The sequence below is a fragment of the Phoca vitulina genome, unplaced genomic scaffold (assembly GCF_004348235.1).
Source record: "Phoca vitulina isolate PV1807 unplaced genomic scaffold, GSC_HSeal_1.0 scaffold5, whole genome shotgun sequence".
Classification (NCBI taxonomy): Eukaryota; Metazoa; Chordata; class Mammalia; order Carnivora; family Phocidae; genus Phoca; species Phoca vitulina.
Genome location: NW_022589708.1, coordinates 74,823,111 through 74,848,048, shown reverse-complemented (window position 1 = coordinate 74,848,048; position 24,938 = coordinate 74,823,111). Strand labels below are relative to the sequence as shown.

At 41.5% G+C, this 24,938-nt stretch overlaps 1 protein-coding gene across 5 annotated transcripts in view; it reads left to right on the top strand.

Annotated features, from left to right (window-relative positions):
- LOC116631775 (phospholipid-transporting ATPase IB) overlaps nucleotides 1-24,938 on the top strand; it is a 590,846-nt gene that overhangs the window by 178,808 nt on the left and 387,100 nt on the right. For all 5 annotated transcript variants that reach the window (XM_032403315.1, XM_032403320.1, XM_032403319.1 and 2 more), the window contains exons 17-24: nucleotides 5,330-5,435; nucleotides 6,172-6,254; nucleotides 9,087-9,136; nucleotides 11,365-11,434; nucleotides 12,288-12,372; nucleotides 13,376-13,515; nucleotides 15,027-15,165; nucleotides 23,375-23,439. In XM_032403315.1, the coding sequence (XP_032259206.1) occupies nucleotides 5,330-5,435; nucleotides 6,172-6,254; nucleotides 9,087-9,136; nucleotides 11,365-11,434; nucleotides 12,288-12,372; nucleotides 13,376-13,515; nucleotides 15,027-15,165; nucleotides 23,375-23,439 (738 nt within the window). The remainder of the gene's footprint in view (nucleotides 1-5,329; nucleotides 5,436-6,171; nucleotides 6,255-9,086; nucleotides 9,137-11,364; nucleotides 11,435-12,287; nucleotides 12,373-13,375; nucleotides 13,516-15,026; nucleotides 15,166-23,374; nucleotides 23,440-24,938) is intronic.

Genomic DNA, 24,938 nt, shown 5'->3' with positions numbered 1-24,938 from the left:
CACACTCTATTTGCTGCTGGGATCTCTATTTTTGGAATCTTGAAATACTGAGCTCAGTTAATTTATATACACATACAAGACGTTCTCTTCAAAACTGAACCCATGTGTGTGTGCTGGGTTTTTGACCGCTGATCACATGCTCTTCTCTAGCCTGTCCTCTCTTGACCTTTGAGTGGACATCTGAGCTTGGATCAGGATCCTCTAATGGGCATTTCCTGTCCCATGGACAATGGCAGGCATTTTTGGAAGGAACCCCACTCTTAGAGAAGTTAGTGAGCTCCTTTTTTCTTCCTTTTCCTCCTCACCTTCTACTCTTCTGAGCCAGATTTCCTTTTATTCCAGTGGGAAGGCCATTGAGAGTAGGGGCAGATGCAGCCCTTATGAAAAGGAAGCCCTGACTTAGGTTACCATAAGCATCAATGAAAACATGAAGACTTTAAAGGCTATTTTAATCATCTGGACACTCACAGTTCTTTAAATGCATAATGTGGCCATGGATTGGAGAACTTATTTTCTAATTTTTTAGTAAAAGCCTACTTGCCTACGTTCAATGTTTTTTAAAACTATGTTCATCTGAAGCCTTCTGAAGTGTTCTTCATCTTGGCTACTCTGTGAATTATCTCATTGACATTTAACATCTAGCTCAACTATAAATAATGAAGACCATAGGCTCCAATATTTTTCTTTCAGAAAGTGTGAGATTGGATTAAGTGTACCTAATGGATTTTTAAAACATTTTAAATACGGAGCTTCTTAGATCACTTGGTTATTTTGCCAAAATATGGTTGAAGAAAGGGAAGAAACATTTCAGGATTTTAGCTTATGGATATCCCACATTCTTAATTGTCTTGGGACCATTGACTAAAATGAAAGCATTTGGACCAAGAAAACCTTTACTTTCCTCCCAAGAGAGTACTTCCATCTGCTACAGAATTTTTGTTTTTCCTGGGTCATCATTTTTGATTTTCTGGGTCCTTTATGACTATGTTTTAAGCTTTGTGTGGGCTGATAGCCAAAATGGAATTTGCCTATTAAAGAATCAACCTATGGAAAATTTCAAGGAATGGTTCGTGTGGTCCTTTGATTACATTGCTAACCCATGACTTCCTATTGGTGGGATAATTTCCCAAAGATTTACCAAGGAAGATCATACAACTTTTTTTTTTTTTTGAATGCTTATGCCTGGAACTTTTGAGTTGAGTCTTCAAGAAGAAATTGTTTATATATGTACATTTAAATACTTTATAGCTGTGATTTGGTGTGCCAATTTTATACATGCCTAGTTTTCTATTTTTATATTTATCAAATAAAAAATACTCATTTCTAGATATATAAAGCATTTCGTGCAGATTAAAATCTGTTAAATGGAAGACAAATATTTTATGATTATGAGGTACCTAAAATAGGCAAATTCATAGAGACAGAGCAGAATAGAGGTTATTAGGGGCTAGGGAATAGTGAGAACAGGGAGTTACTCTTTGATGGGTACAGAGTTTGTTGGGAAGATGGAAGTTTTGGGTATAGATATATTGGTGGGTACACAGCAATGTGAATGTTTTTAATGCCCCTGAATCATGCACTTATAGATGGTTAAAATGATAGAGTGTATGTATATTTTTCAACACATAAAATTAACTTCTAAAAAGATATATATACATATATATGCATACATACATGTATATAGTCTTCAACAATCAGTTCTTTGAAGTTATAAAAGGCTTTTCTCGGAAGTTACAGAAAAAGAAATTATTTTCAAACACGGAGCACTTGTTTAAAATAGATTACAAACATCCACAGGCTGCAAATGGAGTTCGTCTCCTTTCTCTAATTTATTATAGAATGTCAGGTTAACTAGAGAACCAAAGTTAGAATGGCTTTGTCTTAGGGATTTTCTTTTTATCTTTAGGAATGTTGTCTGTCCTACCACTCCAAGTGGAAACTTAATTTGAGAGTGTGTGCAACTCCTCTTTATAGCTCTCAGAAATATTTTACTATTTGCTATGAAATCAAAGATCCTCTTTCATGTTTCACTATGGGATGAGGTGATGTGCTGGACTTCATAGTTCACAGATGCAGGAGAAAGCAATCTTTTTTTTTTCCTTTCCACATATGACATTTTTATATATGTGTTTCTATCTCATTGAATTGTCTGTGGAACTGGTTGTTGCTGATCACCATTTACATCAGAGAGAGAGAACAATAATCCCAGGTCAATGAATTACCAATGTAAGGCCCTGTATGGAAGTCAGACTCGTCCTTGGCAGCCTTTCAATATTTCCTTCAACCCCTGACACTGAGGCCAATACTGCCAAAGAGCAGGCCCAAGACCTAATTGTAAAATTGGCAGAACTTCTTAGAAGGGCAGAATTGGCAGCCTCACAAAATCATCTGCACCAAAGTCTAGTAGGAAGGACACCCTGGGACTAGGGTTGGGGTCTCCTGGGTAGATGCATCTGAGCTCCTGAGACCCCCAGATTCTTCTGGAACATGTGGGCCTGCAGAAGTGGTCTAAGGCCCTTCATAGAAGATGGTAGCTTCCCCGTGCTCCCATGACCAGGTCTCAGCTAAAGAAGATGTCTTGCCAGAAACTGCGTATCTTCCTCAGGGTCTGTCCCCACCTCCCACCTTAGCCCCTAGATCAAGCCGGGGGACCAATTTCAGCACGGCAGACAGGGGCAAAGATGGCCCTGCCAGTTTGGAAGAGGGATTATTCACTGAAGGGGCTGCAGGGCCTGGTAATCCACACCAGTAAGGACTGGGACAGCGTGCCTGAGAGCGAGGCGTGACAGAAAGCAGCACAAGGGAGAGTGTGTTGGAACGCGGGACTCTTCTGTTGTTGGCAGTCAACAGAATGCCTCTCTTGGAGGGCCAGTTCTCTTAAGCTGCTGTGATGACTCTCAGAAACTTGGAAGGAGTGGTGGCCTCTCCATAAAAAGCAATTTATTTTCACTGCAGAAAACTCTCATATAAAGAGAAATATTTTTTTAATCCCCTAAATTCCTTTTTGTCCTTTGCTGCAAATTACTGTTAACATTTCAATCTATTCCTTTCCATACATGGGAACACTCACATAAAAACACACTGCAGATAATGAGATCATACTGTATATAATTTTTTTTATCCTGCCTTCTCAAGAAATTAACATTATGTTGTAAGTATATCCCCTAAACGCTAATAACTAATATTCCTAGAGATGGTCACTTTTCACTTCAGCAAAAGATTCCATTACCTGACGTCACCGTGGTTGATTCCCAGCACCCTGTTGGGTGAGATGTGGTTAGGTGGTCTGGGGACTTGGTTCCAGTAACAGTGCTTAGGTCAGGGGTGTGGAGCCTGACACAGTTTTGGCCAGTGAGATATGAGGAGAGGTTTGCAGGTGGGGAAGGCAATCTGGAATCGAAGCCCAATCGTCACAGTGCTTTTGGGTAAAATTTCTTAGCATTTTTGTAGTATAGACCTTGGGGAACCTATAAATCCCCTAACTTACTTGATTTCACTGAACTATAATTGTGCATGTCCTTTTCCTGAAGACTGATAAGAAGTAGCCATGTGAACAGTTATTTTCTTCCATACATCTGCTCTTAAATCATATTAACAGGTCAGAGGAGAAACTACGAATGTTTTAAAATATTAGTCACTGTCCATTTGTGACTAAAAAGCCAAGACAAAAACTCTGCAAAAATTAGAAAACACAGAGTTGTTTCCTGAATGTGCAAATACAAATCTCTCTTGAATGCATAGCCAGCTGCCTATCAAACAGTGAAAAATTAAAGACCTTGGCATTAAAATAACCCAAGGACAAGGAGGCCTGATGTCACCCCTGGCTTTGAACATCCTCCTGAAAGCGCTAGCCCAAGTGGGCAAGTAAGAACTCAAGTGTATATGTTAGAAAAGAAAAGGAAAACGTCATCATCTGTGGATGATACAATAATTGGCTGCCTTAAAACCCAGGAGAGTCCACTGAAACTTGGGGAACCAGCAAAAGGTTAATTACAATTGGACATGAAATTCATTTATCAAATTCAGTGTTTTTACTTACATCTGAATGGACACTTGTGAAATGTAATAGAAATAAGATTCTATTCATGATATAAAAAGCAGTAGATAAAATGCCTAGTGCAGTGCCTCATGTATGGTAGACATGTAGATATTTTTTGAATGAATAAAAAATTAATTAAGAAGAAAATATGCCAGGACATATATTTAGAAGTGTTAAAAGCCTTTAATAAATAGGAAGGCATTCTGTATTCTTAGATGGGTAAACAGTATTAAGATGTCCTAGTCTAATCCCAATGAAAACTGTAAGGAGTGTGTGTGTGGGATGGGAGAAATATATTAAATAGATATCCAGGATTGTTCTTTTTTTTTTTTTTTTTTTTTTTAAGTAATAGGCATGGGATGCACTGCCTTACAGGTTTTAAGCAATTATTATTATTTTTTAAAATATTTTATTTATTTGAGAGAGAGAGTGAGAGAGAGCACGAGCGGGGAGGGGGGAGGGACAGAGAGAGAGAGAGAAGCAGACTCCCCACTGAGCAGGGAGCCTGACATGGGGCTGGATCCCAGGATCCTGGGACCATGACCTGAGCCGAAGGCAGACACCCAACCAACTGAGCCACCCAGGTGCCCCCATTTTAAGCAATTATTAAGTTAAAGAACAGACATGATGTAGAGTAAGTGCCAGGACAATGGAAGAGAAAGAACAAGGCTCACCCATTTGGTGAGTCCATTCTCAGTGTTTCGATCCAACATAGATTTGAGTGCCTTCTGTCTGCGGGGCCTGGGGTTACACTGTTGAGGAAGACAGATGACCTGCTAGCGCTCCTAGATCTCATGGATGTGGGAGGAAGCATGTGAACAGCAGGAGTGTTTGAAGTGTTGGAACAAGGTGGGGCAGGCGCTGGGGGAGCCCTGGGAAGGGCGCATGCCTCCTTGTTCTCACCTGACCTCAGGGTTAGCCCGTCAAGAATGGTGTTCCAAGACCAGGTGATAGTGGATTTCTCAGGTGGAGCAACTGTGGAATTACATCCTGGAGGATGAGTGATAATTGGCTGCAGGCGGGTGGAGGGTGGTGATGAGCCGCGGGACAGGTGGAGCCTTGTCTGAGGGACTACATACTGGAGCGGTGGGTGGAGCATGCAGGAGGGAAGAGGCGGGAGGGGCCGGCACTGGATGGTGAGCAGCTGCCAGATCCCGGGGGACACAGAGTCCCTGCTAGGATCTCGACTTTGTTCTAAAGGGGGTGGGAAGCCAGTACAGGGTTCTAAGCAGAGGATGGCTGAATCTAACTGCAGTGTTTTACCAGATGATCTTGCCCTTATGTCTGTAGCCCACAGCTCCGTGCATACAGGAGTTCCTCACCCTCCTGGCCGTGTGCCACACCGTGGTCCCCGAGAAGGATGGAGATAACATCATCTACCAGGCCTCCTCCCCAGGTGAGGGCTCCGGGCTGGGAGTGCCCTGCTGTCCCCTTCTCTGGAAACTCGGGTGTTTGCAGTTACTTGTGGGCGGTGTGGTTTGGCGGCGTGCCCCACAAAGACCCCACTGTTTTCCTCTGACCTCATGTGGTTTACAGGTTATGGTGACAAGTGATAAAGCTGCAGAAAGGTGGTGCTGAGCCCTCCTGACCCCTGTAACACTGTGACAGCAGGGCGAGACTCCAGGCCATCTTGCATCTCCTAGCAGAAGACCCTGCACTAGACAAAACTCTCAGGGGAGGGAGGACTGGCTTCTTTGTTCATAGATTTTCCAACTGCTGATGGAACTAAGCTGGGTACTAACTCTTGAATCCACTTTCTGGAGCTCTGAATCCCACCGTACTAGAACTGAAACACTGCCTCACTCAGAGATGTTTAGTCAGAAAGTCATGGGAATGTTATTTAGGTTCCTTAGGGGGAACTTGACCCCCACCGAGAATAGTAGGCATGCCGTCACTCCTGTCCCGATGACTTAGTTTTAACTCCTATCTTCCCACCTAACAGAAGTGTTGCCCTCAGGACCCTGGTGCTGGGAGTGAACGAGTGCCTCCTAAACCCCGAGTCCTTACCACTGTGCATGGAGGCCAGGCCTCGCCAATGGCTGTGGGCTTGGTTAGTTTGAAAAATAACACATGCTCAACAGAATTCTACCATTAGCTGGGATGAGTCAATGCCTCCTCAACTCTATTCACAGATGAAGCTGCGTTGGTGAAGGGAGCGAGGAAGCTGGGCTTTGTCTTCACGGCCAGAACGCCATACTCGGTCATCATAGAAGCAGTAAGTGACAAGCCTGGACACCTCTTCACCTTGTACATCACCTACTTATTTACTCTATGTTTGAAATAGCATGTCTGATGGAAACATGATAGCTACATTTCTATTTTTTTTTCCTGTGAGAAACTAGATCTGTTGCGAAGCTGCAGGTATCACGTGATTCTCTCAGCTTATTCATGTTTGTGTTGCAGGCATTTTTCTCTCTTGGAGATGCTTCTCCACAATTGTTTCATACAATTTGTAGTACAGCAGCTAGCCAGCCTGCTCTTTGTTCTGCAACAGTCAGGGGAATAACCACATGGCCCACTCATCTTGAGGGCAGGATCTTTGGCTCTGTCTTTGCAGCCTTGGCACCTGGAGAATTTGCACAGTAGGGCCCTCAGTGCACTGGCTTCAGTCTCCCTGGCTGGGGGAGAAGTGAGTTGACACTGAAGATCTTTGTCATCTGTAGTTTTTCTTTTCTCTAAGGTCAAGGGGGTTTATTTATTTTATGATTGATTTTTGAGTTTCCCTGCTCAGGAAGCCTGAGAGAGAAATTCGGTGATAGGAAAAAATGTAAATCAAGAATAACATCCAATAAGGACCCTTGAGGTGGGCAACGGGGGAAATTGTTGGTTAGGACTGGCCAGGCACTGGTGTGTTTAATGCTGACCCTCTAGGGCTGCAGGATGGGTTGATGAGGGCTTGGAAGCAGTTACTGCCTTCTTTCTCCTCTGCCTTCCTCCACCCCTCAATTTGGGGAGGATTCATGGATTGTAACAGCTTTTGCCTTCATTCATCCTTGTATCTCTAGGCCTTGTTAATGCATTTGAAATTCACTTCTAATTTATATAATAAGTTGTTATTCCTGACTTGACGGTACTCTATTTTTCTTGTACTTATATGCAAAACCTAGAAAATATCAGACCTTCTACAGTGCACCCATTTCTTGGCACTTTCAGTTTCTTGTCTTCTGGAGTACAGAGATCAAATCATAATTATTTTTTACTTTAAAGTAGAACAAACTAACTGAGAATCGAATTTCCTTCATAGAAGCTTCTCATAAATGAAGTCTTTACCCCCTTCAGTTTGAGGAGACTTGTAATGTTCGCTGTGGAGTTTTCTGTCGTATGGGTGCTGCTGTTTTCTCTGTGTTGCAGTGATGGGGACTGGGAGTGGGTGTGGACTGATGGGACACAAGTGGGAGAGACGAGGAGAGCCGGGCTGCTTCTGCTTTGCTCACAGTACCAGATAAATATGGAGAGCTAGAGAGAGAGCCCACTGGTGTTGTCATCATGGTGGTAGATGCTGACCAAACGTGGATTGGCACCTCTTCATCTTTTTATTAACCTCTTTACTTCTGGGAGTAAATAAGACTACCTGACTAGTTAAGGTTCATAATAATAACTTTAAAATCCTATTTAACCATAAATACCAGAGTATCCTCAAACCACGCGTTCTCGAGTTGGTTACTAGCTATTTACGTGATGTGGCCCCACGGTCATCTTAACGGCCGAATCTGTGGGCTGCACATGGTTGCACGGCGGTTGATGGGATAGCAAAGTGGTGGGCTTCTGGCAGTCACAGCGCTCGTGCCAATTTGTGGGGTACCAGTGGGCATATTTCTGAATGGACATCTGACCAAGTTGGGACAAGCTGAGGAGAAGGAGCTGGTAGTTGCAGAAAGAGGGGAATAAAGGTCGATGACAGCTGGATGAGGTAGGTCCCTGATTGTATTTCAGGATGCTAGGAGAAGGCGTGGGGACTTGTGGACAGGGCAGTAATGATGGGTCGGTGCCACTGTGTGTCAGTCGTGCACTTGGTAATTTGCAGGTTGCTTCATTCATTACTTCTCTCAAACCTAAGGGACAGGTGCTACCACCATTCCTAAGGAAGCCACACACTTAGTGGCAGACATAGGATTCAAAATCACAAGGAACTCCAAAGCCCACATTCTTTCTTTCCACTGTGATGTATTGGGGAAACAGAGAGCAGGTTTGATCAAGGAGTTTGAAAATGGTACACACATAGTCTAGAATCTTCTGGAAAAAATTGAGAATATTGAGGTTCCAACTTTGAAGAACCTAAAGAAAAATAACATTTAATTAGTTGCCCTAAAATCTTACACAGATCCATAATCCTTATTTCTAAATCCCAAATCCAAAATTCAAGAAGCTTTGAATTCTAAAAGTTTTTCCCCCATATTTGGGGACTTAGGCAAATGGCAGCAAAGTGTAACCAGAACTGACATGCGGTGGTTTGTGGTCTTAATCTCGGTGTGAATAGTCCTACATTTTGCTGTAAAAAATTAATGAGTTGGATTACAGGGTGTTGCCCCAGACCCCCCTGGGGAAATTATGGCACATAATTGTATGTGTACATTTTTATAAAATGTGTAAAATTCTGAATTCGGAAGCATGACCTGCCCCAAGGTTTCAGGTGGGCCTGTGTAGCTTGTGTCCTGTGTTCTCCAGTCTTGGAAGGAAGGGACTGTCAGCCCGTTAGGACAGCCTGGAGAAGAATGAGAAGCTTCTACCAGAAGGGGGAGCTATGACCCCACAGGACTGGCTTGTGGGAAAACCATAGCTGTTGAAAAGGCCTTTGCGGGGGGGGGATAGAAAGAGAGAATGAGGTGGAGAGGAGGAAGAGTGGGAGAGGGAATATAGGTGTACGTATGTGTATGCATTACAGAGAGAGGGAGAGAGGGACATATGTGTATGTGTATTATATACAGAGAGAGAAAATGCTGGAGGGATGGGGAGATGTGTGTACAGAGAGGTTTATGTTTGGGGAGACTGTTGTTTTGAGATTTTAATACTTTGCACCTCAGGTAAGAGCCTGCTTTTCTTCCTTTAGATGGGACAGGAACAGACATTTGGAATCCTTAACGTCCTGGAATTTTCTAGGTATGTTTCTCTTTCATGCGCTTGAAATAAAATACTTCCATATATATTTAACAACGTCATCCCAGTGTTTGCAGGATTGTATAATATGATTAAATACAGTACCTAAGTATTAAGTTTAGTAAATATATCTCCACAAACCCTCTCCTCTCTGGAATTTGTGACTTTCATTAAAGAAAGTGAAGTAGGCCATTTTTCTTTTTTTTCCAAATGAAACCTTATGCTTCCATATCCTCCTCTTTCTTTAGATTTCCAGACCTGCTGTTCTGGCATCAGCAGCTGCAGACATGTCTGCATAGTTTGGAGTATGTGCCGAGGGCCCTATTTCTGTTGGTTTTTCCCACGTCCCATGAGGTCGAGCCTCAGGCTCCATCCTGAGTGCTCTCATGCCAGGCCTGGGAAACTGATGAGCGGAGGCCAACAAGATCAGTCCATCCCGTCAAAGGCTTTGTCCGAGTCGGGCAGTTCTGCTGTATATATTCCAGCTCATTCTTCTCCAGCTTGGTTTATTTAATTTAAGACCCAGGAATATTTGTTGGATCATTTGCTTCCCTTGTCATTAAAAAAAATCTTAATGTTTTGTTTCCTTCCTTCTTAACATTGAACTTGATGTCAATACTAGAGCAAGGTTCTGTTGCTACCTCAAAAGCATGTTTTCCCATTAGTAAAATTGGGGTTTTTTTCAATAACCTTTGTTAAATGATTCACGCATTTTCTCTGTCTGCTTTATAAGCTATTTGAAAAATATCAATTTTTAACCCTCTTGTGGAAAATGCTTTCCAGCCCTAGTCTTTGGTTTTAGGACTGCAAACTTGAACTTTGGTGGGTCAAGAGCCCTTGGGGATGGGCATTCAGAGGGAAAGAGTGATGGTTGATAAGAGTAGTGGTTTATATAGGGGAGTAGGGGCCAGAGTCCCCGTGTGTGGAGATAAGGAACACACTAAATGTTGCTCCGGACTTTTGTGCCCCATCTCTTGTGGATGTCCTGGAAACTGTGCTGTTATGTGGCTGTGGTAACTGGGACCAGCAGTTATTACAGGGACGAGAAGGAGGAAAGGGAATTCGGTTAAAACAGGTGAATATGGATAGAGACACGAGGATGAATTAAAAACTTCTGGGAGAATACGAGCGAGTAAAAAGGTTGTTTGTAGTTATAGCTGTGGTTCTATTTCATTTTAGTTGCTCCTCTTTTTCCAGATGCCATAAATCCTGACAACACTCCTTCGCAGGACTTGGTGGCAGCCCTGCTTTATACATTTAGAAACTGAGATGCTGGGTAAACAATTTTGCTGAGAGTCCCTGGCTACTAGGTAGCTGAGAGAGAATTCAAATCCAGGTCAGACCCAGTGCTGTGGGTTAGGATGTGGAAATTTACACAAAGCTGGAGAGAGAATATCTATTCCTCAGTCTTAGGAGCTAAGAGTCCATTGGGAATCTCCTTATAGGGGTGGGTGGTTTGGGACCCACTGTGGTTGGGATGTGTTTCAGGAGGATGAAATGTCTGCAAAAGGCATGGGACAGAAGGTGTAGAGAAGGAGCGTGGTGTGTCTTCTGGTGTGGGGGAGACCTGCAGGTGAATGGGAGTTGCTCGTGGGGGATGAGGCCAGGCTGTAGAGGTGAGTGGAGGTCAGCAAGAACTGGAATCTGTAGGCGGTGGGGAGCCATTGAAGGCTCCATGAGTGAGCGTGGGTCACGATGAAAGAAGAGTGCAGAAGTGTCCATGTTGGAGTGGGGAGGGCAGTAATAAGGCACACCTCAGTGCTGAATCACGAGTGTTCTATGAGTTTCTAATTTTTTTCTACTTCAGTTAACAGAAGACACAACAAGGGGCTTTTGAACTAACTGGATTTATATTGAAGCTTCCACTCTGCTGCTTACTGGGCAGATGACTAATATTTTGAGCTGCAAAATAACACTTTTACAGAATATTATCAGAAGTAAATTAAATGTGCATAATAGATGGTCAAATTTTCCATTTCTGTTCTCCTGCTGTAGTTGTACTAGTGAGTTTCCATGGCAGGGAAAAGTAGATTTATGTCCATTATATATAAATAAAAGAGTAGTGGATATACAATTAAAGTCCAACTCTGAAGGAAAAGGTAAGGAAAATGGAGCTTTGCCATTTTTAGGGCTCTCAGATCATCTTTTGATTTGTTGGGTGCTTAACCATAGGGCATGGGTCCTATCATACAGACCAATGATGACTTTTTCTTTCTTTCTTACCCCTACAGTGACAGAAAAAGAATGTCTGTAATTGTTCGAACTCCTTCAGGCCAACTTCGGCTCTACTGTAAGGGGGCTGTAAGTACCGGCGAAGTATCTTGTGTAGTAGGGCGCCCTTGGTGGCTACCCTGAGTTTGCCCAAGGTTGAAGGGCTCTTTCAGATTGGCCATAAAATTGACTTGCTGGTAAAAGCCCACTGAAGATAGCGGTGGTTCAGGCCAGCGTGGCAATGATGGCCCATGAAAAGCTTGCTTTTAGCCAATAGTTAGTTTCAGAAACAGCAGTTCTCTGTGTCGTGCAAAATCCTTGCAGCTTGACTTCTGATTCTCATTTCACCACCAGTGGGTTCTGACTTTGGGAAGATAGAATAATTCATATTGACCTGTGATAATCTTTTAAGTACTCTGAGATTGCGTGTGTGTGTGTGTTCGCTAGCAGCTATTCTTAGTTGTTGTGGTTTGTTTGTCGTCACAGAGAGCTTTTCTGAGTTGTGTTCCTCAGTGTTTCTTAGTGGAACTGGGTTCAGTGCCTAGTGGGCTGTGCACTCCCTGTCTAGGAGCTCCTGCAGGGTCAGGAAACAAGAGGGTATTTGAGTAATTTAGGACGTGCCTGTTACTCTTTCCACTTCTGCATAGAGGTGTTATAAACGTGGGCATGTATTTTGCAAATTTGGGTAAATGTCGGTACCATTGTGTCCCTGATAATTCTCTTGACACTTACAATTCTCCTCAAAAAGTGTTTGTTTGGACACATCTATACCTGATTTGTTTTCCAAAGCTCATGACTGAATCTGGCCAAGACTGTATTTCTACTTGCCCACTCAAGTATTCTCATGCACGCTGGATAGGCATTAAAACAGAGCTAGGTTTAGAATGCTGACTGGAAGGTTTACTGAAGGGATTGCCAGTCACAGTGTTTCTCTACTTTATAGGATAATGTCATTTTTGAGAGACTCTCAAAAGATTCAAAATACATGGAGGAAACACTGTGCCACCTGGAATATTTTGCCACAGAAGGTAAGTGAAATTTGGAAATGTTTTTAACCATCCAAGTTGTACTTTCTTGTGTTTGTGGCTGATGCTTGGGGGGAGCAGTCGTGTTCTGAATGGACATGTGTGTTTTGTGCGGTGCTTGGCTTGCTTCACAAGATACACTTTTCTAGTGCCCCTCCGGCCCCCTCCCTCCGCATTCTATGCCTATGGCAGTGACAAGATGTGCGCCAGGGTCCACACTCAGCTACCTGTCTGAGACTCTGCTGACTCTTCACCAGGAGTAGGGAAGGAACAGTCAGGCCAGTTCACAACATGTAGAATCCTTTTGTAGTTATTATTGCTCTTCTCAGAAAATTCATGAGGTTATTTCCCTGTCTTCCTCTCGTTATCCTTATGACACTGGCTTATCCATCACTTGAGGAAACAATAATTCATTGAGCCCATAGAGACTAGGAAAGGAGTTCTCTGAAAGGCCTCAAATAGCACTGATGTCAGGGTTTCCAGCAAGGGAATGTGATGGAAGCTGGAGCCTGGCCGAAGTGCTGACCTCTGCGTTTTCATCTTTGTGCATTTCTATGGCCACGCGCACGTGCGCGTGTGTGCATGTGTGTGTTTGTGCACACGTGTGTCTGCCAGAAAGCCTGGATCTTCCACATGATGGCACGTTGGGCTTTTATTGCTGTCTTGACATGTACCCAGTGCCGCCTCTATTTGCTGATGCCTGCCTGCTGCACATGCGCATAAGGGGCATGCCCAGCTCCTGTACTTCTCTGCTGTGGGGAGTTCACTCTGCGGCTTCCATGTACTCTCAAATTTATACACGAGGTGCCTTACAGCAAAATGCACTAGAGTTGTTCTTCAGTTCCCTTTTTAGATGTGTGAAAGTTGAATTAGAGTGACCTAAAAAGCTGATAGTTTCTTTAATTTTTTTGAGCATGCTGGTTTAAAATGGAGCCCCATGATGTCACCTAGGAGGGAGGGTATCCTGCTTGCTCCCGTCGCTGGATACACTGTGGCTGTTTTGCAGGCTTGAGGACTCTCTGTGTGGCTTACGCCGACCTCTCTGAGCATGAGTATGAGGAGTGGCTGAAAGTCTATCAAGAAGCCAGCACCATACTGAAAGACAGAGCTCAACGGCTGGAAGAGTGCTATGAGATCATAGAGAAGGTGATTACACGCGAGACAGTTGTTGCATGCCCACTGAGGGGCTCCACCGAGTACTGAACAAAGTCTCTGATCAGGAATCGTTTTGCTATATAGCCATGTTCCCTTCCTGTACATATCTTAACCATTAGCTTTTAACGAGGTCTTTCTTTGCTTTAAGAAACACTTAGTTTTTATGGGTTACCTGAAAGGTCGAACCACCTTTAGCTAAGCGTTAATGGTATCTTAAGAAGTATCAGGTCAAAAACAGTGTCAATGACTCTTGGGGTTTACCTAAGATTAGGCTTAATGAGATTGCTCACCCTGTTGAGTTATAGGAGCATTCCGAATGCGTGGGCTGGTTGGACATTACTCATTCTAAGCATTTTCACACTTATTCTAGTAATAGCTACCTTTGCCATTGCTACTCCATATTGCCTACTTTGACTTTTTGTTGTTGCTGGTCCTTGCATTTTATCCCAAAGCATTAGGTAGATTTCTAGTATTGGATTCCCTCAAATCTAGCAGCTAGATCTCACTTTTTTCTGTTTCATGTCAGCATCCATTGGCCCATTCATTTTCCAGTTTCTGAAACTCTGAAGTCCTTAGCTTTTCTCATTCTTCGTGTTTTTTAAAATTACTCTTGGCTTTTTTAATACTCCGTCTTTGTTTGAGTTTTATATTTACTTGTTTGTCACTTTAGTGGAATTCGGTAGGAGTAAAACAGAATTCAAGTGTTCATTTGCTCTCCTTTACTGGAAAAAAGCAAAATTACTTTTAGAATCAGAAAATGATTACATAGGTGATGGGCCCATGCGGCACCAAGCAGAGGTAGTTCTCTTTTCCCACAGTCGGGTAATCAAGTTATGGTGCCCTATCATGGAGGGACTCAGGGGAGGTAGGTGCTGTGTGCTGGGGCTCTGGAATCTGCCAGGCCAGCAGGCAAGGTACAGGCTGCTGATGGGTCTTTATCTCCCCATGCATCCACACGCATCCTCACTGTGAACTGGGCTCTGTGGGCCTGGAATAAGTTTAACAGAGGCAACATTTGATAATCCTTAATCTTAAGATACTTTGATATTTTCTTCTCTGGCTGTTGAAATGTTAGCATCAGCTGTCTCTAAGTCTTGCATCGTCAAGAATCAGTTTTTCTCCTGTGTTAACCATAATATAATATGTATGTTATTCATCAGTGGAGTGAGAGGAGAAGGCTCACCTCCTGTGAATATCTGCCCGTATCAGGATAACTTGCCCGTATGCTCTACTGCTAGGTGATTTCTATTCTAACGTGCCCATGGTCCAAGAAGTAAATGGTGGATGCTGGCTTGCCTATGTGTTTCAAGTGGTTCTAACATTGCAGATAGTTTCGAAATGCCCCACGTCAAGATATCATTAATTATCTGCAAATGAAGGTTTAATGTGAAGGAAATAGGAGAACTGTCAGAACATTTTGACTGCCTTTTGGGGTCAGTTTTGTCATTGATGCTGCTCTTAAGTATGTACCAATCTGTAATCGAAGTGCTTTTTCAATCTAGAATTTACTGTTACTTGGAGCCACAGCCATAGAAGATCGCCTTCAGGCAGGCGTTCCAGAAACCATAGCAACTCTATTGAAGGCAGAAATTAAAATCTGGGTGTTGACAGGAGATAAACAAGAAACTGCAATTAATATAGGTAATTAATTTTAAAATTTCCTGATGTTGGTTTTGTATTGTTTTTAAAGTATCTTGTAGACGTGCCTAAGGCTTCCTCAAATGCATTGACAGATGATGTTTTAAGACCAAGAAAAGTTTACCTAGATCAAATGAAGATGCTTTTATGAGCTTTATCTGCCTATAATAAACATTAAAACTATTATATCTCCTGAATTGTATTAAACACACTTATATAGGATACAGAATTCAAGATTTGACAACTTTTTCTTACTGCTTCCTTCACAAATTGTAGTCTGAGGCTAAGATCATCTTTTCACTAAGTTTAATATGCATTATAATTTTATTTTATTTTTTTTAAAGATTTTATTTATTTATTCGACAGAGAGAGTGAGAGAGCACAAGCAGGGGGAGCAGCAGGGGGAGAGGGAGAAGCAGGCTTCCCGCTGAGCAGGGAGCCTGACGCGGGGCTCGATCCCGGGGTCCTGGGATCATGACCTGAGCTGAAGGCAGATGCTTAACCATCTGAGCTATAATATGCATTATAATTTTAAATAGTTATAACCACTTGAATGATTTTACCAACTGATGGGTCTTCTAAGAGTCTTGTCTCTTTCTTTCCCTTCCCTGTCTGGGTTGGTAACCTCTTTGCTTGCTAAACATCACAGAAATGAAAATTGAAGAAAGGGAATTTTAAGTCCAGATAACTTACATTAATGTTAAAGAGGCACATTTTGAGTTTGAAAGGAGTTGAAATGACTAATTTTAAAAGATCTAATTTTGGTTATTGAACTTTCAAGTTACCTGGTGCATTTAGCACCATTATGGCATAAGAAGCCCTGATGCATATGTGATCAGATGAGTGTGTAAGGACTGCATGACTTACAATATATTTATGGAAGTAGACCATGTCACAGCTCCCTTTAGGAAGAACACACTAGAACCTCCAAATTTAAGTGACTGTTGCCCTATTTGGAGCAGTCTCCTTGGAATATTATCAGTTGAATCCAGAGGTGCCCCTTTCCTTAAGCCTTCTCTTTCAAAACAGCTCTGTCTCAGATAACCCCAGTAGTAGACAAATACCTCCTCTCTGAAGTGAATGTTGTTTTTGGTTTAATAGACAAGACTCATTTAATCATTTCTTAGCAAGGTTGTAGCTAGTCACATGCAATTTGGACTCCCACACAAATGAAATCAAAGTCACAGGTGAGTGACATGTGATTCATAAACAGTCTGGGAAGCTTTAGGTACAGACTTTGTGGATTTGTGTTGTCTTTCAAATGCATGTTTCTGGACAAAAGTCGGATGACATTTCTGTGTGGATCCCTCACTACTACTGGAAAATAAAAACCCAGAGTGTGTAGCCCTTTGGTGATGTCAGCAATATTTTGTAAAATGAAGGTAAACACTTGCTTTTGGTATACTGTCCCTCTCTCTATTTATATATGTTGTCCCTTCAGGTATGATTTCTCATATAAATCTGGGCTAAAACACCTGCTTCTGATATGTGGCCTGTGGTTCATGTAGGGCTACTGCCCTGAAATGCTGGCAATTTAGGGAACGCTTTCTGCTCTTCTTGGAGCAGTATCAAAGAAGGGAGTAACCCCTCGAGTTAAAATTGCACGGTAACGATAAGATCTGGAAAACAGAGCTTGAGTGTTCCTGCTGGACTATTGACCTTTCTATGCTCCTAGCCCCAGACGACTTCCTTAAGTGCTTTCTTGTGTTTGCTGTAAGAAGCGAGTGTGACTTTGCTGGCATTGTGCTAACTGGAAGAAGGCCACTGTCCCTCTCATGGCCTCTCCACCAGATCACTCTGCCCTTGGGCAGCACACTCATCCCTTTTCCGGCTTGTTCCTTTCGTCATACCTGAGCGTATCAGGGTCTGGAGGAGTTTGGAATAAACACAAATGAAAGCGAAGGCTTGAAAATCAACCCAGAAAACACAAATGGGTTATAATTCATAAAGGAAAGCTTGACTTGAATGCCATGAGTCTTCTCTGAGCCTTACAATATAATTGATGCCCATCCGAAGAGTTTGTAAAAATAATGGTTATATTACTTTGTGCTTTTTTTCAAAGAGAGTATAGCAACATTTGTAGTTTTGATACCAGAAGCATTCATAGCCATTAGATATTTTAAAATTGATCTTTCCTAGCAACTACTCTGCAAGACCACAATGAGTTGATGCTTCCTGCTTATATAAAAGCTGATGACTTTGGCGAAATCTTGTCTTCTGAAGGCTTTTTTCTACTCCCATTTTTTTTCTAGTGTATCAGAATTCAAACATATCTTTGGTGTTTTTCAGTATGCCGCCAACAGCCAGGGAACTGATATTCTTTGAAAGAGCTCTGTCTGAATTACTTTTTCACTTTGCATTCAAAACTTACTGGTAATCCTGGGCAGTGTCGAGGGATTAAATGTCATTTTCTGATTTAGGATATCTGTCGAGCCTGCAAATGATGCAGAAGGCTCAGCAAAGTGTAGACGTCCAGACATTGTATCAGACTTGTCCATGCCAGACCACAGGTGACAGCTATATGCAGCGTGAGGTCGTGCCCCAGATGCAGTATGGATTGCACGACTGTTTACTCGTCCTGTGTTCCTCATCCCCCTGGTAATGTGAGCCATCATTGATCTATCTTCCATTATACTGGATATTCTGTATATGGTAGTGCATTCTGTGTACATTTTTGGGCACTCAGAAGATATTTGGGAGGAAGAGCAGGTGTCTAGCAATTCTACTTCTCTGTGAAGGAAGGACAGGAGAGCAAACGAATGGAATGCCTGCTGAGTGCCTTCTGAATTCTGTCTTCAGTTTTTACGTACAAACAGTCTTACCACTCAAGGGGGGAAGTTCAGTGTTTCTAAAGGTTATGTTCTGTTTCATGACCACTCTGGTGTGAGGTCCCAGGGCTCTTCACTTCTGGTGTGGGGCTCCCTTTAAACAGATTCACATAGCTTTCATAAAACTGTTCTCTGAAATTGGAAGACTGGGGGACAATGGTCCTGTGTTTCAGCCATTCCAGGATGCACCTTGTTGTCCTATGTCAACGTCCCTGAAATTGGGATGTCTTATAACTATTGACTCTCACCCTTTAATCACATTGTCTTAGTGATACTTATGGTAATAGTTCACCTCTAGAGGCAACAGTTGGTATGTTTGGTGTTTGGGGTTGTTGGCTCTCCTCAGCATTGGGTTTCTCTATCATAGTTTAAGAAGTGTTTGTAAGGGGCTCCTGGGTGGCTCAGCTGGTTAAGCATCTGCCTTCGGCTCAGGTCATGATCCCAGGGTCCTGGGGTCAAGTCCTGCATCAGGCTCCCTGCTCAGCAGAGAGTCTGCTTCTCCCTCTGCCTGCCGCACCCCTGCTTGTGTTGTCTCTCTCCAACAAATAAATAAATGAAATCTTAAAAAAAAGAAGCATTTGTAAAATGTAACTTTTAGTTCATACCTTGCAGACATTTAATCAAATTAAGTTCCAGGGTATTTGTGTCTCTTAGGAGCCAATGAGTACTATATAGACAGTCTTCTTGCCTGTGGGTTTTAGGTAGTTTGGAACTGGCCTAATGCCAGAATCCTACTGTGCTGGGCTTGAATTTATGCTAACTAGTTGTGTTTCAAAGAGTTGGCAGTTTTCTTTTTAGCTTAAAGATTTGGCATCCGTTAGTCTAAAGTGAAATTTCAGTTATAGCCTTTGTGAATCGTGTCATTTCCTTATTGCTACTGGGTAAGACATCTATTAAATGGATAGACAACAGATACGAAGTCTACAGAATCTATAATTTTTTTTTCTAATGGATGCAGGATGAGTGAGAGCAAAATCCATTTTAAAGTCATTAAGTGAGGGCGCCTGGGTGGCTCAGTTGGTTGGGCGACTGCCTTCGGCTCAGGTCATGATCCTGGAGTCCCAGGATCAAGTCCCGCATTGGGCTCCCTGCTCAGCAGGGAGTCTGCTTCTCCCTCTGACCCTCCCCCCTCTCATGTGCTCTCTTTCTCTCTCTCTCTCATTCTCGCTCTCTCAAATAAATAAATAAAATCTTTAAAAAAAATAAAGTCATTAAGTGGGCAATAGCTTTCATTAAACCATTTCTAAGTTGGTGTGACTCATTATTTAATACTTTTAAACCACTTCTTAGAGTTTTAGAAGTTTAATTTTTAAAAGTGAGTGAATATGGTGCCTGATCCTCCTATTATTGCCTATAATTTGCCTTGCCTGTCGAAAGGAAGACCAGTTTCTGTTTTCAGTGAAGCTGGGACATTGGTGGTGGTCTCAATCTGAGTGTTGTTTTTCACAAAAAAGTCAGACATGTTATTTCTTGATTACCTGCAACTAACATTGTTGCCAGATGCTCTACTCTAGGCTGGGGGAACTTACATTCCCTAATTGGAGCATGAGTTAATTCTGAGACAAAGCCGAGAGTAACATAGATGAGAAAGTACTAGTTGTGAGGTAGAGATATTAAGTATGACTGGTGTTAATAATAGTTACTGAGTGAATGTTAGCTAGAATATGCCAAATATTGTGCTGAATCCTGTCGTGGTCAGTTTTATATCTGATTCCTTGCAGATAGCCATCATCCCTTTTTTAAAGATAGAACAGAGGCACAGAAATACCAAGCAACTCGGCCTAGGTCACAGAGACTGTGAAAGTGCTGAAAATCTGAGCATGTACCTGTGACAGTTGATATTCACTTCCTAGAAAAGACCAGGGAAGCTTCGTGGATGATATATGTTTAAAACTTGAGCCTTTAAGAATTTGTTTAAAAAGAAAAAAAAGGCATTAAGGAGGGCACGTGGTGTGATGAGCACTGGGTGTTATATGCAACTGATGAATTATTTAACTCTACATCTGAAACTGATGATGTACTGTATGTTGGCTAATTGAATTTAAAACAAATTCTGCACAGAGAATGGATCAGGACAGCCCAGTTTGGGGGAGGGGAAGGGTTTGTAAGGCAAGGCTGAGGCCATGTGCTTTTACATGTGACAGAGCCTTCCTGAGAAGGATCTGGAGGGAAAGGTGACCAGGTGTGTGTTTCTGTGGACGAGTCCTTAGCTTCCTGGTTCTCTGGATGATGAAGGACTTTGACCCCATCTGGAATAGACTAAGAATACTATCTTTCATTATCCATTCCTGATGTCTGGCAGTGTGTTTCATACATTCATACTCAAATATTGATCAGACTCTCTCTGAAAAATATTTAGGACCAACAAACTTACTGAGGGTTTGGAAACATGCTAAATCCTAGTGATGGGTAGCTTTATTAATCTGATCCTAAGATACATGGTTAGTAAGGATAAACTGTCCCTAACCCTTCCAGAAATGTCTCCAAAGAAATCTGGATTTGGGTATCTTTGACAATGTGAGCTTATCTCAAAAGAGAGAGAGAATGATTGCAAGATCTGAGAGATTTGGTTTGGTGATACTTTCTAGCATGGATAATTATTTTCTTAAAATGAAGTCCTGCTCTAAGTACCATAGAGTCTGTAATATTTTGATTTCTTTGTATGTTGATTATATTCAGGTAGTAGAAAGGCTAAACGTTTTTGTAGTGTGCTGTTAATTTCAGATGTAAAAAGTGAAATCCCAGAGGTTCCCTTCTCAGTGATTTTATGGGCGTTTTGTTAGATTGCAAGATTAAAGAACCAGACCTCAATTTACAAGCGTGGATTGACATTTCATACCTGGCTCTTCTCCAAGAGTTGATCTCATTTTACCCACAAACATTAGAAATCAAGCACACCAAACTGGGGTTGACATAATTTAATTTGCCACATTCGCTAAGTCACAAGTAACTGTGTTAAACTTCCATGTTCTGTATAGTACAGGTGTTCTGTGTGATAATTCTCTAAGCAGAACCTCACTTCATTTTCCAAATTAAAACAAACAAACAAACAACAAAACCTATTTCCAGAAACCTTTAGTTTTGTATATTGAAATTCATGGAAGTGTCCGTGGTTTTATTTTTTGCCCTCTGCCTGCAACAGCTAAAAAAATACTTAAGAGTTTTTCCATAATATCTCTGTGTAGATTCAGTTGTCAAGCAGCGTTTTGCTTAAACTGAAAAATATAAAATAAAGCAGCAAGCTAGGGCTTAAAAATTATAGCTCGCTTCTGCAGCTGTTGTTCAAATAAAAAACTACCAGCAAATCCTTTTGCATTAGTTATACTAAATTTGTAACAGTCTATGTTGCATGAAGTTGCTGGAAGCCTCTGGGGATATAAAGAAAGAGCAAGCCTCCCATAGTGGGAAATAATTAAAGTTGCAACATCTCCTTTTATAAATGAAAATAAAGTGTAGACCTCCCTTCTGGACCTGATCTAAGAGTTTATAGGAAAGAAGAATACATTTGTAAAATTTTAATGGCAAACCAAGACTTCAATTATGTCAATCCTATCAGACAGAACTTTGAATGGCATTCTGGGAAAGTCTTATTTTTACTCATCACTATTGTTAAAATACAGACTTGAACAAATTTGAAAATGTATAGAAAATTGTTTCATGTTTCCTACTTTTGTTTTTTGTCTTAGAGGTTAAACAGGTATTTGCCCATGTAGTATTATGATTTTAAATTATTCAGTTTGTTCTCGTTTTTAAAATAATACGTAGTGGTTTTAGCAAGCAAAATAATCGCATTCCCTTGAGGTAACTATTGTTAACTGTCTGGACTATATCTTTATGGTATTGCTTTAAAAAATATTTGGATTAAAAGCCATAAGTTTGTGCTTGAAGGCTTGTGTTCTGAGGTGATCTACAAAATATTCTGAAATGACAATAGTTAGTGAAGGATATACTTTGTACATTCCAAAATAAACAAATATTTAGTGTCTCTCTCCTTCCTAAACAACAAAACAAGGTTTTTCTTGGTCTTAATTTTTGTGTGTCTTGAAGTCTATTTGGTGCCTTTTAATAGGGTTTCCTCAGCACGGGGTTGGAGGGGGGTAGGGGGAGGGAAGCCCTGCTGAGTAGATATGTCACGTAAATGCAGTAGTTCTGAGACTTGCCCATTAGTTAAATGCCTGTCTCCTTTTCCACTTAAATATAGCATCTACTGGAATGGAATGGATATTTTAGCTGTTCTGTGGAGGAGAATCCAGGCTCTTCCTTGTTTTAGGAACAGTATTGGTTAAGCCCCTTCCTTGAGATTGTCACCCACGTACTTGCTTGAAGGTTGTAATTCTCCATGCTGATGATTTGTTTCATGTTTCTGTGATCATTAATCTTTTATCTTCAGGTGCTGAGGAAAAAGAAACAACTTTCTAGGTGGAAGGATTCTTTTCTTACCTTTTCTCAATGAGCTAAATTGAGATTGGTGGTTGGTGAAAGCGCTAACTCTCTCAAGGGGCACTCAGAGGGTGGAGGGTAGCTTGAAAGGAAAGTCCTGAAAGACATCCAGGGTCTTAGGATTTGCTGGAGCTGCTCTTTCCCAGGGTGTGTGGATTTGAGCGGGGAGGAGAGCTCTCCTCCTGCTCTGTGGTGTCACCGAGTATCTCCAGATGTTTTGGCGTGGACTACAAAGCCTGAGTAGGAAAGTGATTCAGAGAAAACATGTTCACCTTCTGGGAGGAGAGTAGAAGAGTATCTTGCTTAGTCTATAGCGATAACTATTTTAAAATGTGATGGAAATTATTGATAAGAATCGGTTTTGGAAGACATTTCTTTTGTTCTAAACAAATTTTTCTTTTTTTTTAACTCAGGTTTAATTCTTGAAATGGGGATTGCTTTGAACTTGGGTAGGAAAAGTGATTCTCTCGGCATATGATAGTATTCCTTTGAAATCTGTTGTGAGAATTACCTACTTTTTAAACAAGCAAATGAGGGATCTTGATAGTAGGGTAGGCTCGTTTATGCTGATTTGGAAGCACCGTCACATTCCATGTGTCTTCCTAAAGTGTTAGCTGTTTTTTAAAGATAATCCAAGACTTATCCTGTTGTTATACAAGCATAAAGAAAAATCCACGGAAAATTGACCAATATTTATTTTAGCCATTAGTTATGAAGACCTCCCCAACCAGTTCTATTCAGGCTGTCTGCAAGAATTAAAATATGCTTAAAGAACTTACTTTTCCTACCCCACACACTTGTCCAATTCCTCTGTCTTCCCCAAAAGGCTTAAAAAGGTAATACGGAAGACATAAGAAGGGAGACAATTTAAATAGTTATTGGAAAGCAATGAGTTCATGGAAGGAATGGTTAACTCACTTGTGTTGCTCTTTCCTCTACTCTAGGATATTCCTGCCGGTTGGTATCACAAAATATGGCCCTTATCCTGTTGAAGGAAGATTCTTTGGATGTAAGTAGTTTTTCAAAAGTTGTATTTGTTATTACTGTATTAAACTCTTCATTTATTTATTTTTACTATAACTGATAATGAGGGTTTTTTTTCTAAAAAATAACTCTAAAACTATTCTGTGTATTTTGTTATTTATGAACAGATGTCATAAATTCCTATCTTTAAACACCAAAATAGTAAATTTGGAACACTGCTTCATGATACTTTCCTTTATTTATCTAGAATTGTGCATTTAAAATGTTAATGGGACCTATTTTGATTTGCTAAGTGGTGATGGTTCACTCCAGAGTAGGTTACTAAGGAGACTTGTAGGATTTTCTTCCTAGCATGAACTTTAACATAAAGATAATACAGGAGTTGTTTGAATTTATATAGGAATAGGCTACATAAGCTCTTAATTCCCTTGACATTCCAATGCCACCAGCTCATGGAGGATTGAACAGCATGGTTCTCTGAGCATTTTATAGACCTGTACCCACCCAGTCTCGGCCTGAAGCCTCTGATGAGACCAGGGGTAGGAACTGATGCAAGGTTAACCAGTGACCTGAGAAGTAGTTTGATGTGAAGATATCAGCTGAGCAATGAGATTCCATTTGTCAGGACTTGTAACAAGGGCTTATTACTGCTTGGAACCTAAGCCACCCTTCACACAGTATATTTAAAGCCTCTTATAGGAGCAGATGACAGGGTTAGTCAAAAGGATGAGATATACTACAGAGACGTTTATACTTGCAGATCAGGGAAGCTCTGAAAACTACGATGGCCAACACACACTGTACCTCTTCAGGACTCCAAAGGCAGGAGTCAGGGGGTGAGTTTGTGTGCCTCCAAGGCACCATTGGCCAGATACTGCTCCATGGCTTGGGAGCTTCACCCTTGGACAAATCCACATAGCCTGTGAGCACACCCAGAATGTCTGTGCCAAGAGTTCCCTTGTTTGCTGATGATCTTCTAGATCCAAGGCATCCACAATCTTAAACTAAGCTTCTTATGTGGTGGTAACTCAGAAGTGAGGCTATATTTTATGCCATGTGTTCTCTGGAATCGAGAGATGGACTTTGACTCTACATAGCAGTCTAAGGCCATAAGTACAAGTTGGGACTTTTGGTTGACCTAGATCATGGAATGATTTGTGAAGCCAAACAAGTTTCACAGAACATGCCTGGCTTCCCTTGGCAACCTGTTAAGAATTCTTCTTCCTAACCAGTGTTGAACATCATCTTTTAGTAAAATGACTTTTACATACTAGTATCTGCTGAACAGAGGTGCAATTTCTATGGATTTTTTTTGATCCATACTCCAAGGGGCATTCTATATTTCTGACTAGAGTCCTTCTCCTCTTTCCCCTCCCCATCCTCCCCTTTCACCTTGTTCCCTCCGCCTCATTCTTTAGTTGGGTTGAAGGCATTCCTTTCTCAAAATGTTTCATTTGGTACGTGTGGAATAAAAGCAGAGTGCTAGGGAAATAAATTAGATATATAGTAGATCTCTATGGAGCT